The sequence below is a fragment of the Ambystoma mexicanum genome, chromosome 5p (assembly GCF_040938575.1).
Source record: "Ambystoma mexicanum isolate Mex_15411 chromosome 5p, UKY_AmexF1_1, whole genome shotgun sequence".
Lineage (NCBI taxonomy): Eukaryota > Metazoa > Chordata > Amphibia > Caudata > Ambystomatidae > Ambystoma > Ambystoma mexicanum.
This window is the reverse complement of record NC_090930.1, coordinates 252,084,835-252,100,285: the sequence shown is the minus strand read 5'-3', so window position 1 is coordinate 252,100,285 and position 15,451 is coordinate 252,084,835. Positions and strand designations below refer to the sequence as shown.

Genomic DNA, 15,451 nt, shown 5'->3' with positions numbered 1-15,451 from the left:
CCTTGAGGGTTTTTGGTCGGAGTAGTTTACACGCCCGACAATGTACCTCGTTGTGGTCTCTATTCAAGCAGAGGTTACAGACCCTATGCTTGTCGACCCACGTGAACTTCCCATTACAAGAGGGGCAGAACTTAAAAGGAGTACGCTCCATAATGTGTGAAGGCAGCTGGGCGACTATGGTAAACGGTGGGAATATACATGTTTATGAACCACCACCCACTCTCCCTACTGTGAGGCAGAGGCCGAAAGGGCCTTCCAAGGCTGGGTGTCGCTGTCTAAGTCTTCGTCCGACGGTCAGCTTCAAAGGCTTCTTCAGTCTTTCCCGCGTTGAATCACGGCGTCGGCGAAAGGACAGGAAGAAACACTAACTTAATTAGTAAAGTTCAATGGCGTACGCTGAAAATGGACTCTGCTTATAATTAGTGAATGCTCACGATGGCGGAAAAAAAACAATCTGAGGGACCCACACGCGTGTGGGATCATGGGTACAGGGGAAGTCACAATAGGACTAGTATTACTGGCACGTCCTATTTCGACGCCCATTTTTGAGTTTTGAAAAACATCTGTAATATTCTGCAGGTTCCACTAGATGTCGGCCTATGCATAGCATGTGATCTAAGCAGATTACACAAGCATCAGAAATACTATTCCACAAACCAACACCCTAAATTAGACTAATAAATGATATACCTTTGGCAATATTCTGGATGAGTCGTTCCTACTACAGATGTGTGTATTGCCACAGGTGGCCTCAGAAATTCACAGACAAGAATAATAGATATAAGGTGCTTTACTCTTTTTAAAAAAAACTGGTTGAGAAGGCTGGGGCGGCTGAAACTAGGGGGCCCTTCTACAAATCCTTTACAGCTCTTTCGGCCCTAGCCCAGATGTCCCTAATCACCAGGATGGCCTGAACGTAATCGAACACAAGGTAACCCTTACTATCCAAGTCTTCTAGATTCTGGGAAGGAAACCTAAAGGCTATAGGCTTTTTTTTTTAATCTCCAGGAGTCTTCAAGTCTGGTTTATCTGCAGGATATCACCAGGGTTTCTCTTCCAGGTTCTTCCTTTCACATTCTCTCATGGCCTCCATTCCTCCCTCTATATCTATCTCTGCCGCTCCTCCCCCATGGTATACCAACCCCCCATTCTTCTTTCTCTGACTCCACTCCTCCCCACTTTCTACCATACTGCACCCCAACTCTCCTACTGTCAATACCATAAATACACCTCTGTGTCCTGATCTTATTACACTCTCCCCCAACTACCTCCCTCTGACTCACTCCGCCCTCACAACTATTCACACACTACCACCTTTCACTCTCTCAACACTTTCATACAATACTCAATCTCACTTCCACTCATTCTCACTCTTTCTCAATTACCCTACACTCTATTTCTCACTCTAATCCTTCACCCCTCCCCCTCACTATACAACACTCAACAGGTGTGTATATCACAATAACTTACAAGCATTCTCTCGGACCTTTGCCACAGTCTCCACAGCACTCCACCATCCGCCCTCTGCCTGGCATCATGGTCCACCACAGCTCTGCATGACCTTAGCCACACCCCTTCCAATCTGCTCAGTTCTGGCTACTCCTCCCAACATTGTTCCCGGCTCCCAAGTGTCTCCATGGCAACATGCTCCCCTAAGCCAATCTCTGGCTAAGTTATGCATTTGAGGGTTGGGCATTGCCTGGGTTGGGAGGGGTCCCGGTTCCCCCTAAACAGCGTCATGATCCGGACCTTGCCAGAATATGCTTGTAGTGGATTTAAAAAGTACAAACCTAGCAGGCCAAACAAAATGAACCAGAGCGTCAGAGGAAGTGGCAAGTGAATATGTCACCTGTTCGATACACACATAGGTGAGGAGGAGGGGTGCTAGAGATCTCTGGGGGACACAGGAAGCCCCAAATTCTCTGTTGGAACCCCCTAAAGGCAGTTAAAGGTGGATCCTGCAGAGCTCCACCTTGATTGAGACTTGGGTACAGTGCCTAAACTAAGGAAGACGCCAGGTGAGCCTGTGTAAATACACTAAATGTGGAAGGAGCAAAATGGTACTCTTCATCTAAGAATTTAGGCCCGGCCCAAAATAAAACTGACATCCAAACAACTAGTGAGTGATTTTTGAGAATGTTCACCGTCTGGTACCAGAACTAGACGGAGAGCAGGTATTGAGGATTGACACACACCACATGTGCAAGCTATGGCCTAAAAATAAAGCCAGAGCCAAAGGGAACTAATCTGGCAGACACCATAGTTACATGCAACAAGCACTGAGGAAATCAACTCACCAAAGCTATAGGTCCATGAGCTGCCATTTTATTGTCGACCGATTTTAACATGGTGGACAAGTTATTTAAATTCAGGCATGAATAGTTATTCATTTAGGAATAATTCACACCATCTGCAGGGAACCATGAGCGCTAGCCACATTAAAGGGGACAAGGTACAACCATTAGGCCAGGGCCAATCATACAACAAAATGCTATCAGTGAAACGGACAAACACTCTTCCAATCTTTTCTTAACATAAAAAGAGATCTAAACCACCTGCCTTGCTGGGTGATATAGAATGCCATTCCTGAAGGAAGTAAAGCTGGGGTTGGAACCCTGGCTTTAGTAGTGCCACTAAAGTGAGGGTTCTAACCCCAGCTTTACAATTTTCATGAACATCAGGAGCTCTGCCCGCAGGAACCCTACAAGCGGCTGCAGGAAGAACAACACAACATTGATTTGTCAAGCGGATCAGCTCAGGGGTCCTACCTTTCCTATATGCCCCTACCTTCACTTGACTCATTCCTGAAAGGACAATCAGAAGAGGGGATTCTACACTGGCCAAGCCCAAGAAGCTAAATAGGGAGGGATCCAGGAAGGAGCACAACCAGGAACAGAGAGTACCCAGTCCTTTTACCTATTGAATAAAGGTGTTGAGACTTATGTGAGTTTGTGTTCTGAGATTTTACCAGGTGGCATGGGTAGAACAGTTGGCTCGAAACAGACACTAGAGCATGCTCGAATTAGCTGGTCATGCAGATAAAGCAGAACATGAAACTTCCCCTTCCTAAGATGAGCAGCCACCAAAGCAAAGAGCTTGATGAAAAGCTCTGGGAATGAAGATAGGTCAGGGCTGCAAACTGGTGATGGGTGGCACAACCACACATTACAGACACTTTGTTTTTTAGATGGATCGACACATAAGATGACACCCTGAAGGTCCAGGTAGACAAGCCATTCCTGGATGTACATAGACAAATTACTTACTTCTGGAATTTTATTTCGACTGGATGTTCCTCCCACATATTCCTCAGCTTTGATAGACTGAGATAACCTGCTTGCAGCTTTGGAAACTTTTCACAGCAGAGGACGCTGTGTGTCGTCGCCGACCTCGTGTCCCTCAACGGCCTCCGCCCGTCCTCGACTATGTCGGCGGCAGTATAAATGGCACACACCGCACCAGTTTCCTCAGTTGTCACACGAGGGCGAGGGAAGGGGGGCCAAAGAGGGCGGCCAGAGAGGAGAGAAGGAGGGGGACAGGAGATCCAATGATAAAGATCTCAGTCTTACTGGCATTAAGGCAGAGATCGTTAGCATCATGCCTGAATAGCAGTTAGACAGTTTGGAAGGAGAGGATGAAAAAGAGGGAAGATTAAAGTAGAGCTGTGTGTCGTCAGCATAACATTGGAAATGAGGAGAGAATGTGGGGCTCAGGTGGGCGAGAGGGGCAAGGTAAATGTTTAAAAGCCACGTCGAGAGGATAGAGCCTTGAGGGACACCACAAATATAGAGTGAGATAGAGCAGAGAAACGGGCACAGTTGCACTTGGAAGGGAAGATTCGAGAGGAAAGAGGTCAGCCAATCCAGTGCCCGGCCCATGATACAAAGGGTATCAAGTAGCCGAGTTAGGAGGGTGGAATGATTGACCATGTCAAAGGAAGAGGACAGATGGAGAAGGATGAGAACGGAAGGAGAGATGGGAGTCGAGGTATGAGAGCAAGTCATCACAGCTGTTCAGGAGGGCAGTTTCCGTGCCTCTGGCTGCTCTGAAGCCAAATTGGTGGTCGTGGAGACAGCCAACAGATTTCGTGTGATGGATTAGTTGGGAGATGACCAACTTCTCCAAGAGTTTGCCCAAGAAGGGGCTAGTGGTGATAGGGTGGTAGTTAGCCGGGCAGGAAGGGTCAGCAGACGGCTGTTTTAGGAGGGGGCACACAAGGGAGTGTTTGAGTGGTGATGGGATAGAGTCAGTGGCACAAGAATGGTTACAGAACTCAGCCAAGGAGGGAGTGAGAGAGGCAATGTTGTCCTTGATAGTTCTAGAGGAGCAGGGGAGCACCTGCTTGGAAGAGAAATTCATAGAGCAGACTGTCTTGATGACCTCATCCGGTGCTATGGGTGAAAAGGAGGAGAGTAGTGGGGAGTAAGGCCGGGGGGCCAAGGTAGGCCTGGTACAGTGGGAGGCAGGAGAGAGGTAGAGGAGAGAGAGGGCAGGATGTCCTGAGTTTTGGTAGTGCAATGGGTGGCCAAAGCCACTCAGAGGGCCTGGGAAGGAAGCAGAGGTGGAGACAGAAGTAGGATTGGCAAGTTCCTTGTTGATTTTGAAAAGTTCAACCGTGTTGTTTGTGGCCACAGAAATGCAGGCTCGGATGTGGGCCCGTTTCTCAGAGAAGATGGAGAGTATGAATTGCATTTAGAGCAGGTGACAGACCAGTTTGTCAGAGGATGTACTAGAAGCCAACTGTTTCCGTTCAGCGACTTTGCACTTGCTAAGTCGGAATCATACCAGTTATTACACTTGGAGACAGGTTCAAGCGGATCCTCATGGCAGGGGCAAGGATATCAAGGGTGTTGGAAATGGAGAGGTAAAGGTTAGCAAGGGCAGAGTCAATAGCAAGAGTGGGGGGAGGAATGAAGGAGGCGACAAAAGCAGCTACTGACACTCACTTCATTGGTCGAATGACTGAGGAGACTGGCAGTGAAAGCAGAGGCTTAGCCGGGGAGCCCAGAGGCTCCAGATGTGAGGAGAGCATGGTCAGACCAGGAGAGAGGGGTAGTGAGAGTTCGAGAAGGAGACAGCAGATGCCATGAGCGCATTCAAGGTGTGCCCGGCTGAGTGGGTTGGACCAGAGGGAAGAATGTAAGGGAGAGTCGCAAAGTTTGCGGAAGAGTAGAGTGGCTGCATCATACAAGTCTAGGTGAATATTGAGTCTCCAAAGAGAAGCTTAGAGGTAGAGGTCAAAAGAGGGGAGGTTGGCCCACTCAGAGGAAGAGGGAGAACAGCCAGGGGTCATGTAGCTGGTAGCAAGAGGGAAGGAAAACTGCAAAGCTTACAAACAAGACATTCAAAGGAAGAGTAGGATTGAGCGGGTATAACAGAAGCAGGAACCCATTCAGGGAAGAGAAGAGCCAGCCTGCCTCAAGGCAGGTTAGGCCTGGGGCTTGGAGAGGATCTTGTAGCCTTCAGGAAGGAGTGTGTCAAAAGCAGTGAGAGCTGGCATTGAACCACTTCTCAGCGAGAACGAGGACGTCAAGGTCAAAGTCTTCAAGGAGGTGACGGAGGAGTGTTTGACAGCACAGGGAGAATTGAGGGTAGCTAGGTGAAGCAGATTGCCACCTTTAATGGTCTTGTGAGGCGAGGTACAGGGATGAGGTACATACGTTGGGGGCGAGGATGCCAGCGGGGTGACAAAGAGGAGTGGCAGTCGAAGGGAGGAAGTTAATGAGAGGGAAGATGCTCATCAAGAAGAAGGAGGTTGGGCTTAGAGCCCTGGGCCATGATAGTGCCATTCTGGTAGATATTAATGATGTATCCGGATGATGAGAAGTGCTCTAAGACCACGTCACATCTGGCTACACCATTAACGGGTGAGTAGGAAAAAGGGGAGAGGATAGAGACAGTAGGCAGGTTATAGTTTTCAAACAGATGAGTAAAGAAAAAAACTCTTTCCAAATGCGAAAACAGCCATATGCAGGTAGGCAGATTTGAGAATTCCTAGCAGGTGAGTAAAGCACACTATTTGATAAGGAAGGTAATAGCAGGAAGAAATGTGGTCAGTAGAGTTGCAGGTAATGCCCAAGTGAGGAAGGAGAACGGCACGTTGAAATGAAGGCAAGGAGCAAGATACATTTTGATATATGGCCTACGTGGAAGTCACTGAGAAAAGGAAGGAGGCAACCAAAAATAGAGTCCACCAAGAACGGCGGTGCAGGAGAGGGAAATTTAAAGCTGCAGAGAGGCGGCTGAAAGCAACACCCCATCACGTCCTTTGAAAGGTCCCAGTCCACAGACCTCAGCCTTTCAGAAGCCAGGTGTGCAGGTTGAGAGTGCCCACATACTTGGATAAAGAACCAGGCCTCTCTTTAAGAGCAGGTCTGCTCTTTGGGGAAGATGCAGCGGAAGACAGTCATGTCTAGGAAGTCTGGGTACTATGCCCTCCAGGCTCAACCCCTATAGCAATTGGGATCATCGTTTTTCCGTGACTCCTGATCACTTGAGGAATGACAGTGATCAGTTGGAAGGCATAATGGAGTATAAAGTTCCAGTCCACAACACAGGAGCCCCCGCAGTGCCCATCATGGAGGAAATTTCACTGGAGCAGAATAGTTTGTGCTTCTTTATGGAACTGGATGCGTACAGCACCACCTGAGGGGTTACCCAAAGGGAGAAGACCTCCAAATAGACTTCCTGGCAGAGTTCCCATAAGTGGGAGACTGAGTTCCGTTTGCACAGGGTATCTGCTGTTGTGTTCTCCATCACGGCCAGGTGAACTGATGGCAAGAAGATTTTGTTTTTGTAACGCCCAGTGCTGCATCTCTTCTCTGCGCAAGGAAGAGTGAACCCCACACCGTCTCCGTTTTTGATGTAGTGTATATCAACCATGTTGTCCGTCACAATCAGGACAGTTTTCCTTAGCCCCAACAGGTTTTATGTGCAGTTTCGTCTCCACCAAGGACCAAAGACCATTCACAGTCAACTTGTTCAGGTGAGTACTCAATCTTTCAGCGAGGCGTCTGTAGCCACGATGGCCTCTGTCTACAGTTGCCAAAAAGGTTTTCTTGCCATAATGTTCTCTCTGAGCCTACCACAGGAGATCCTGCGCTAATTGTGGTCAGGATCTGTAATAAGTTTGTCATGCTGCCCGAGAACTGTGATCAGATCATTCTCAATCAGGCCTCCAGCACCAAGAAAATACAGGATGCCATGAGACCCAGCAACCATACAAACATCCAGAGCAGGCAGACATTTGGCTCCTTGAAACCCAGTGACCATCTGTTGGACGTGCTGAGCACTGTCCCCGGGAGGGAAAGCCTAGCCTTAAGGAATCTCCAGAACCGGTCATCAACTGAAGAGTTTGGGTGGTGCGATGATTTGTGGTTATTCGTCCCTTCTCCCCAGAGGAATAGCATCCCCCTTGAGGCTAGGTAGGTGAGCCCGCTCGACAACACCCTCCCCAATGGGTCTGGGCAAGTGGGACCTCACTTGGAGACCCCCACTCACTGGGAGGACTCCCTAAGCCACACACCATAGTTGTTTATGTGGGATTATCTGCCACAAACAGTACTGTGAACTCTGTATATTTGACTGAAAGCAATGCTGAAACAAACCAGCCTGAAAATGGAAAAGGGGACTCTTTAAGAAGAGATATGTAATTAACGGAGACGAGTGGATTATCGAGGAGAAGCAGTATCGTACACAGGGGACGCCGCATGACATGATCACGCCTTGGAAAGGTGGACCCGAGACAAGCCACGAAGCCTGTGGATTTTAAGGAGGCAAAGAAAGCAAGTCTGATATGCCAGAGAAACGGTGCATTCCACAACCGAGAAACCATGTGAACCAGTAGAGCGAATCCTGTACCAGGTGGGTGGCAGGACCACGGCCAGAATGTGGTGGGCAGGACGCACAATGAATAATGCAGTGACAATCAGACAAGGGAACGCAAACAGCTTTCCAACTCACATGGCAGCAGCCAGAGGAGAAGCCGGGAATGGGAGGCCGGCGAAACAAAGAACGAGAAGGCAAAGGTGAGAGCGAACACCTGTATACGGCAGAAGGGAATCCATAAATGGGAGACCGGTTAAACAGTGTAACGAGAAGGCAAATACCAAAGAGGAATACCCGAGCAAATGCCATGCCTTGCAACATCCCCCTGCATACAGGGAGAATGGGAGAAGTGGGAGGTCGCCGGGACAAGGTTATACAAAGAGAAACTCGTCCTATTATAAACTGAGAGATAATAAATATTAAAGTGTTGAACTCTGCAAAGCATATAAAGAGAAGAGCTAATAACCCTAAGTGGTAAGTAGATAAAGATTGGGAACAAAGACCAGATAAAGAAGGCAAAATACACTAGGAGTCCAAAGGTGGCAGAATGGAGAAAGTAGAGCATACAATCCTGTAATAATGGAGACAATATAAGGCTATCAAGTAAACAAGATTAATATCAGAGAGACAACCGAGGAGAGGGGAGATACCAAATGGGATCAAACTACATCCAAGCTGAGAAAGCCTGGATTAACAGACTGAGAGGTCTACAAGTTCAGACAAGAGCGTGAGAAAGTATCACAAGGAAAGGTGTCACAGACATCACTGAAGAGAGTACAAGACCCCAAGAACATTGTGGAAGAGCAACTAGAATTAATCAAGGGGATATCTAGAGACTATTACAGAAGATCATGTTAGGAAACAAAAGAAAGAGAACTTGATATAAAAAGAGAAGGAACAGTTTCTAAAATCATTGTATGACATACATTACTCACTGTAGTTTTATTTCTGCTTAGATTCACATGATGGTCATTTAGTCTGACATCTAGTGGTAATCACAGAGTATTGCATCTTTTTTCCAAAGATCTAAAATGGACATCGGCATGGGTGTGTCAAAACTATCTGTGACGTGTAGTGTACTCGAGATCCTTCATGCGCCGAGGTCACCCCCGGTTGGTTTTATTCTGCCATGAAGGAGCCTTAGGAGAATGCGTGCATGAGTAAGGAAGAAAAGAAGGTGTAAGAGGTCTATGTTGCTTCAACTCCAAGAGGGGAGAAAAGCTGGGTACATGTGAATTGAAGCAGACAAGCGCCAGAAATACCATTACGGTAAGTAACGTATGTATTCTGATGCTTGTGAATCTGCTTAGAATCACATGCTGTACATAGACTAGCAAGTAATAACAGGAGATGATGGTGGGATGTGTGAAGGAACAACAGCAAAGCGATGCCGTAACTCTGCCTGACCCTACTGAGGATCAGTTTTAGAGTGTGTATGTAAGCAGCAATGTTGAGTGAATGAGTGAACAGAACTCAAGGTAGCTGCTTTGCAAATATAATCAAGGGGAACATTGGCAATGACTGCTATAGTAGCTCCTGTGCCTCAAGTAGAATGTCCTCTATGCGTGAAGGGTAAATCTCTCTTAGCCAGAGAGTAACACATTTGGATGAATTTAACAATCCATCAAGAGATTTCTGACTTAAGAGACAGGGTCCCCTTCTCTAGCAGCGGCAACAGAGACAAAGAATTGGTCTGTCTTTCTTAGTAGTTTTGTCTTATCACGGTAATACACCACTGTTCACCTAACATCTAGTGTATGGAGGCTTCTTTCAGCTGAGTTGGTGTGATTCTGAAAGAAAGTTGGAAGTTCAATGGACTGGTTCACATGGAATTTAGAAATTAATTTAGGCGCAAAGTGTGGGTGTCTCGCAAAACCACTTTGTCTTTATGAATAGTAAGACATGGGTCTTGAACTGTGAGAGCCTACAGTTCACCAACTCTTCTAATAGAGGCAATAGCCACCAGAAAAGCAGTTTTATAGGTGAGAGCCTTAAGACTGGCTTTGTACATTGGCTCAAAAGGGTGTCAAACATACAAGTCCCATCCTGAAGTTGGATTAGAAATAGTAGGGTAAAGTCTTATTACCCCTTCCATAAAAGCCTTAATTAAAGGGATTTTCCACTAGGAAACCTTGCTTTGAGATGTAGTTAAGGCAGAAAGGGCAGCAAGGTGAGTGTTTAGTGAATTAAAAACCAGCCATGAGTCTAAGCGGTGAGTTAGATAAAGGACTATGTGTGTGGATGAACAGTCAATTGGTTTAATGTTACGAGTACTGCACCAAATGACAAAGTGTTTCCATTTCCTTGAATAACAATGCCTAGTACTAGGTTGCTGTGCCTCTTTAAGAATGTCCATACGCCTTTGAGGCAACTGGAGATGCCCAAACTCTGTCACCCCCAGGAGCCATGCTGCTAAGCTGAGCGTTTGAGAGCACGGGTGCAGTGTTGTTCCCTGGTCTTGGGACAGCATTTTGTACGGGCAAGGCAGCGTCACTGGAGGGGAAAATGGCATTCTCAATGGCTGGTACTTACCAGTAAGGTCACAGAGGAGGTCATAGGTGGTGTCCTAAATGTTTTCTAATATGCCATCACTGAAGGCATCCGACAGGTCCTAGGTGATGTCATCAGTATGCGTAGGGGCTGCGTAATGGGGCCCTCATAGTTAAGGTGGCATAGATTTCAACACTTCAAGGTTTTGTTCGTTAAATCACAGTATTTCATGAGTTTTGTCGTATTAGATTGCAACACCTTAATGGTGCTTCAACTAAAGTTACTGAATTTCAAGGGTGTTGTTGCACTGAACGTATCCACCTTAACTTCCCCTTAACTAAAGTTTTTTTTCTGAACATATAAATATATATAAAACAGTGACGTATTGTAGAAACGTTACCTCCATTAGGCCAACTCATTTTTTTGTCAAATCTCTTTCAAGACAGTATTGATCCCTCTCTCAGGCAGGCATGGGATCTATTTGATCTTTTAATCTAGCAGCCAAAGACCCAAGTTAATTAAGGTAACACAAAAATCATCTTGGAAATCACAAATTAACCTGAACATACTTTCTATTTTGCGTTATTGGGATTTAAACCACTCACCACTGCCATTTGGATGGCCTCCAGACACTTTGGCAGACGTAATACGTGTTTTCAAACTCGTCCCTTTAAGGGTGTGCACTTTGTGTTTGAAATCGACCGATTATATACACATTGGTATGTATATGTGGGGAGACCCCTTCACCTCCCCATGTTAAAGTTAAAAAAAGACCAAAAGTGCACGAGCAAAGTGCACACATTTAATATGATGTATGTAAAACACGTAGAAAGAACCATGGCAAATCTGAAAGGGTGCAAAAACAGTCAAGTTTTACAGTAAAATGTAATTTGGACAATAAACGTACAACCCTGAGATGGACAATTTGAATATATGGAAAGGTTTTGATGCCTAAAAGATTTAATATAGTTTTGACATTGTTTCATTTTACTAATTAGTGTTTAGGTCTGTTGCTTATCTCATGGTAAACAAATCAATGAAAGTCATGTTACATTGCTCTTAACCACTTTCAATTTTAGACTTCTCTGATTTTAAGGCGTTTCATATATTTTGTGTACTGTACTTCATATTTTATGTATTATGAATAACTGATGAAATGACAGACCTGCAGTAGCGCGCTCACACACACACACACACACACACACACACACAACAATGAATACCAGTACACTGCCAAAGTAACACACAAATAACCCTGAACTTTATATTATTTAGAACAATCTGGCATGTGCAATATATGTGATAGTAGACATGGCATGATAATGCATTAAGTTAACAATGCAGTTCCAAGAGATCTTCTTAAACAAACAGTAATGGGATATTATAACCGCTGGGTACAATCTATATAAATCTTCAAGTAGGAAGATTAAAAATAAATGCATCTCAATCTAGATTTTCCTTGACAATTTTGTATTACAAAATACTGCTTCCCCTCACAAAGCCATTTACATATAAACTGAGTCACCAGGCATTTTTCTTCCATACTTTGAGTATTGCCAACGGTTTTCCTTTAAATGCCTCATTAAAAATAAAGAACATTAATATTTCTGAAGATTACCCACTCCAGAAGCTTTGCAACAACCCTGCCAAATACATTTTTTCAAGAGGATACAACCATTACATACTTGTATGTGTCCTGTGCTTGTAGTCCTTTTTATGGGACTGATAAAATGAGTACAATTGTAGCTAGTACGCGCCAGTCTAATTAATCTATTAAGATTCAAAATAGTTAAATGTAATATTTGTTCTTTATGCCCTGAGCAATGTGACAATACATTAAAAGGAACACAATTACAAATAAATATAAAAATAATTTAAATTCATTATTGATGACACGGCAAGCCTGATAGGATATTATGTACACTCTTTGCTAAATCAATTCCGATGGACACGGCCATGAAAGCTAAAACTAAACAAATCTACATTTCCGCTTACTTATGAAATTGTAAAACTAAAAACCCCAAGTAATTTAGGACTTATGTAAATGGTTATTTTCTTTGAAGGACCTCCCATAAGTGAAGAAAAAGTGTGCAAAACTCATAGTATTTCCTTTTGCATATCGAATGAAAACTAAAAAGTACAAAAATGCACCAGACAAAAAGGTAACAATTTAGGCGCGGAAATGCACAACTGCTTGCTATGATTCCAGCCTATCCTCACAGAAAAAAGGACTAATTGTTTGGACCAGGAGATTGTGTGGGTATGTGGCTGAGCATGCACAATCATTTAATATTATAGCAATACTCTGTCACATAACGCTCCAGACCCATCCTCAAAGGATGAAATGCATTAGCATGGAGAAAAGAGGATGGAAGGTAAGAGCACCAGGGCGTAGCAATCCCCCTCGCTGTAGTTTTCTTCAAATCAATTTCCCCTCACTTGCATGGATTGTTATTTTTAGCCAAAAATATTGATGTATTTGTTCAGGGCAATGATCATGATATGACTTCCCATCAACACATACATATTGCTATTCACTTTTCATGCAAAGAGGGGGGGGGGAAGAATGACTAACTGCTGCATAGTATTACATGCCCTGATGTTTACAGTACAATACACACCTTTTTCCTATTCCAAAATACTGGCAATACCCAAGCATGTAAAGAAGAAAAATACCCGAGTGAAACATGTATATGCCAAGTTCAAATGCTTATTTACACCCTGCCCCCAAATATTGGTTATTTGCTCTGATAGGTTGAAATGCGACAACCCTCTCGAATACTATAATTCTAAAAGGCTAAATATTGGGTACTTACTGAGCATACAATAAGGTCTAAACTTATTTGTATTTTGCATTAAGTACAAAAACAAACATGCCGGTGCGATATATGAAACCCTTGCGTTTATTGTGTATGAAAGTACTTTGTGTGCACAGAAAACTATCTAGATTGATATAAAAGGATCCATTTTTAAATGAGCTTAGAAGCCACTGAGGGTTAAACAGCACATCACAATAATGCACCACAGTGCGTTTGAAATGTTAAAAACTTACAGTTTTAAGGGTTCAACGTACTGCAAATTCAAAGTTTCCATGAACTTAGTTGATTTAGAAATAAAATTACATATGGAGCAAGGAAGGGCTACCCTGAGTCTTCACTGTAGGATACACATACGACTTGGTGGGCTTCAATTCCAGATTTTCTTAGTTGGATTGTTGTCTGGGCTGTGGCCACATCTGGTTTCAACGGAATGCAGGGCTCAACGTGGTGGGCACCCAACGAACAAACCTCGTAGAGAAGATTAACCGGAAGCTGCATGCTCACTGAATATACAAAACTACAGGAGAACTGATCACCGAAGACCCTTTAAAACGTAACTTCTTTCAGGATTCCTTCTTAGAAGGCACACATCGGCGGGACACCCATCAAGCAGCTTGATGAATTCAGAGGCATCTTGTTATTCTCATATCATCGATAAAATCTTCAGAGCTATTTATCTTCTTCAATCATTGTTGAAAAAAGATATATTCTTAGCCAGAATGCTTTGCATGATACAAGCCAAAGCTGCACTCCAAAAAAAACTTCTTGAAACACTTGAGGCGCTTCTGGTACTTCTAATATTTTGCTTTCCAATTTCAACTCAAAAATGATTTACCCAAAAAATATACAGCTAGGTCCTTGAAGCTTCATAAATATATATATAAAATATATATATTAAAAATTTACAAATTTCTTAATAAAAATACTGCATAAAAAAATTGTCCAAAAGAGAGACCAGGAATGAATTTTCGACTGCAATAAAAATCTTCAGATGCTCCAGTGAAAAGATGGTACCAAACTTGAAGGAAGACTGACACTGGCATTCCACACAGGTGAGCATAACAGGGATGCTGCCTTCCTCAGGCTATACTAACCTTTACTGTTGAGGAATGTGATGGAGAAGAATGGGTATCAAGTTTTCGGCGTTTTTGTTCTAAAAAATAAAATAGAAAGAAATATTTACCAATAAGTAAAATACAAATCAACAAAAACAGACATACATTGTGCAAATAAGCTATGCTTAACAGCTTCCATAGGAACATGTATTACTTGTGACTAGAAATAAAAATTATTTGAATGAAATATGCATTAACATACAAATGATTGTCTTAAACAAAAACATAACCGGTAAAAGACGTTCTTCAGTTCTCATGAAAGAAATGAAGACTACTTCAATCTAAACTGAAAGGGTGTACCTGAGGGATGCAGGTAGTTGCTCACCAGAGGGATAGTCCCGACATGGTGTGGATTTGGTACACACCAGGAATATTTGTTTGAACTGGCTCAAGGACTGGGTGATTAACTTTACACTCAATACAGACACTAAAATGGTGTATTGTAGCACTGAAATAAAATGCTAAAAGCCAAAGTAATAGGAATCATTTAGATGTTATTAAGTAATTATTGACAAGCATAAACGAAAAGCCAGTTTCTGTATTACCAGGAAAATATTTTTAAAAAGTGCTGCCTTTCTTTTTCCAAAATCAAGCAACCTTAAATGGACTGCACAATTAAAATACATGCCAGAAAAATATTTTAACTACACTTGTAAAAGCGAACTCTCGTCGTTTTATAAGCTTAAATAAAGTTTTCCAAATAGAGCACCATATGAAGACATGAACAAATTACAGTTTAAATTGCAATGTGCTGCTTATTCAGGATATGTTGAACAGAGAGGAAAGTTATTACTGTAGGGTATTTATAAAGAATGGCCTGTGCACGGTCAATAGAAACATAGTAAAGAAGCCTTCCATGTATACAATCGTATAATGTTCTGAGTTGGTTTGGCAAATGCTGGTTTTGTTAGCTCTCCAGTGGAACAGGACGAGTTGAACCCATGTTCAACCCAGCCTTTTGTGGAGGTGGTTTTAAGGCCATGGGAATTTGCTCAGATCATGAGAAAACAAACCTATATAATTAGAACCCATCTAAGAAACCATTAAAAGTTGTATAGCAAAGACCATTTGTGCAAGGCCTGTGGATAATGGGAAGCTTAACCACCATTCAAAATGTTATGCTTGAAAAATTCATTCAAATGCATTCCAGCTGCTTATATACAGTATTCTGAGCTGATACGAATCAGAGTCCTGTTTTTC

At 43.5% G+C, this 15,451-nt stretch overlaps 1 protein-coding gene across 2 annotated transcripts in view; it reads right to left on the bottom strand.

The window, feature by feature from the left end:
• The window catches only part of THOC2 (THO complex subunit 2), a 2,257,836-nt gene that overhangs the window by 342,350 nt on the left and 1,900,035 nt on the right, over positions 1-15,451 (bottom strand). For both annotated transcript variants that reach the window (XM_069612670.1, XM_069612671.1), the window contains exon 32: positions 14,231-14,289. In XM_069612670.1, coding sequence (XP_069468771.1) covers positions 14,231-14,289 — 59 coding nt within the window. The remainder of the gene's footprint in view (positions 1-14,230; positions 14,290-15,451) is intronic.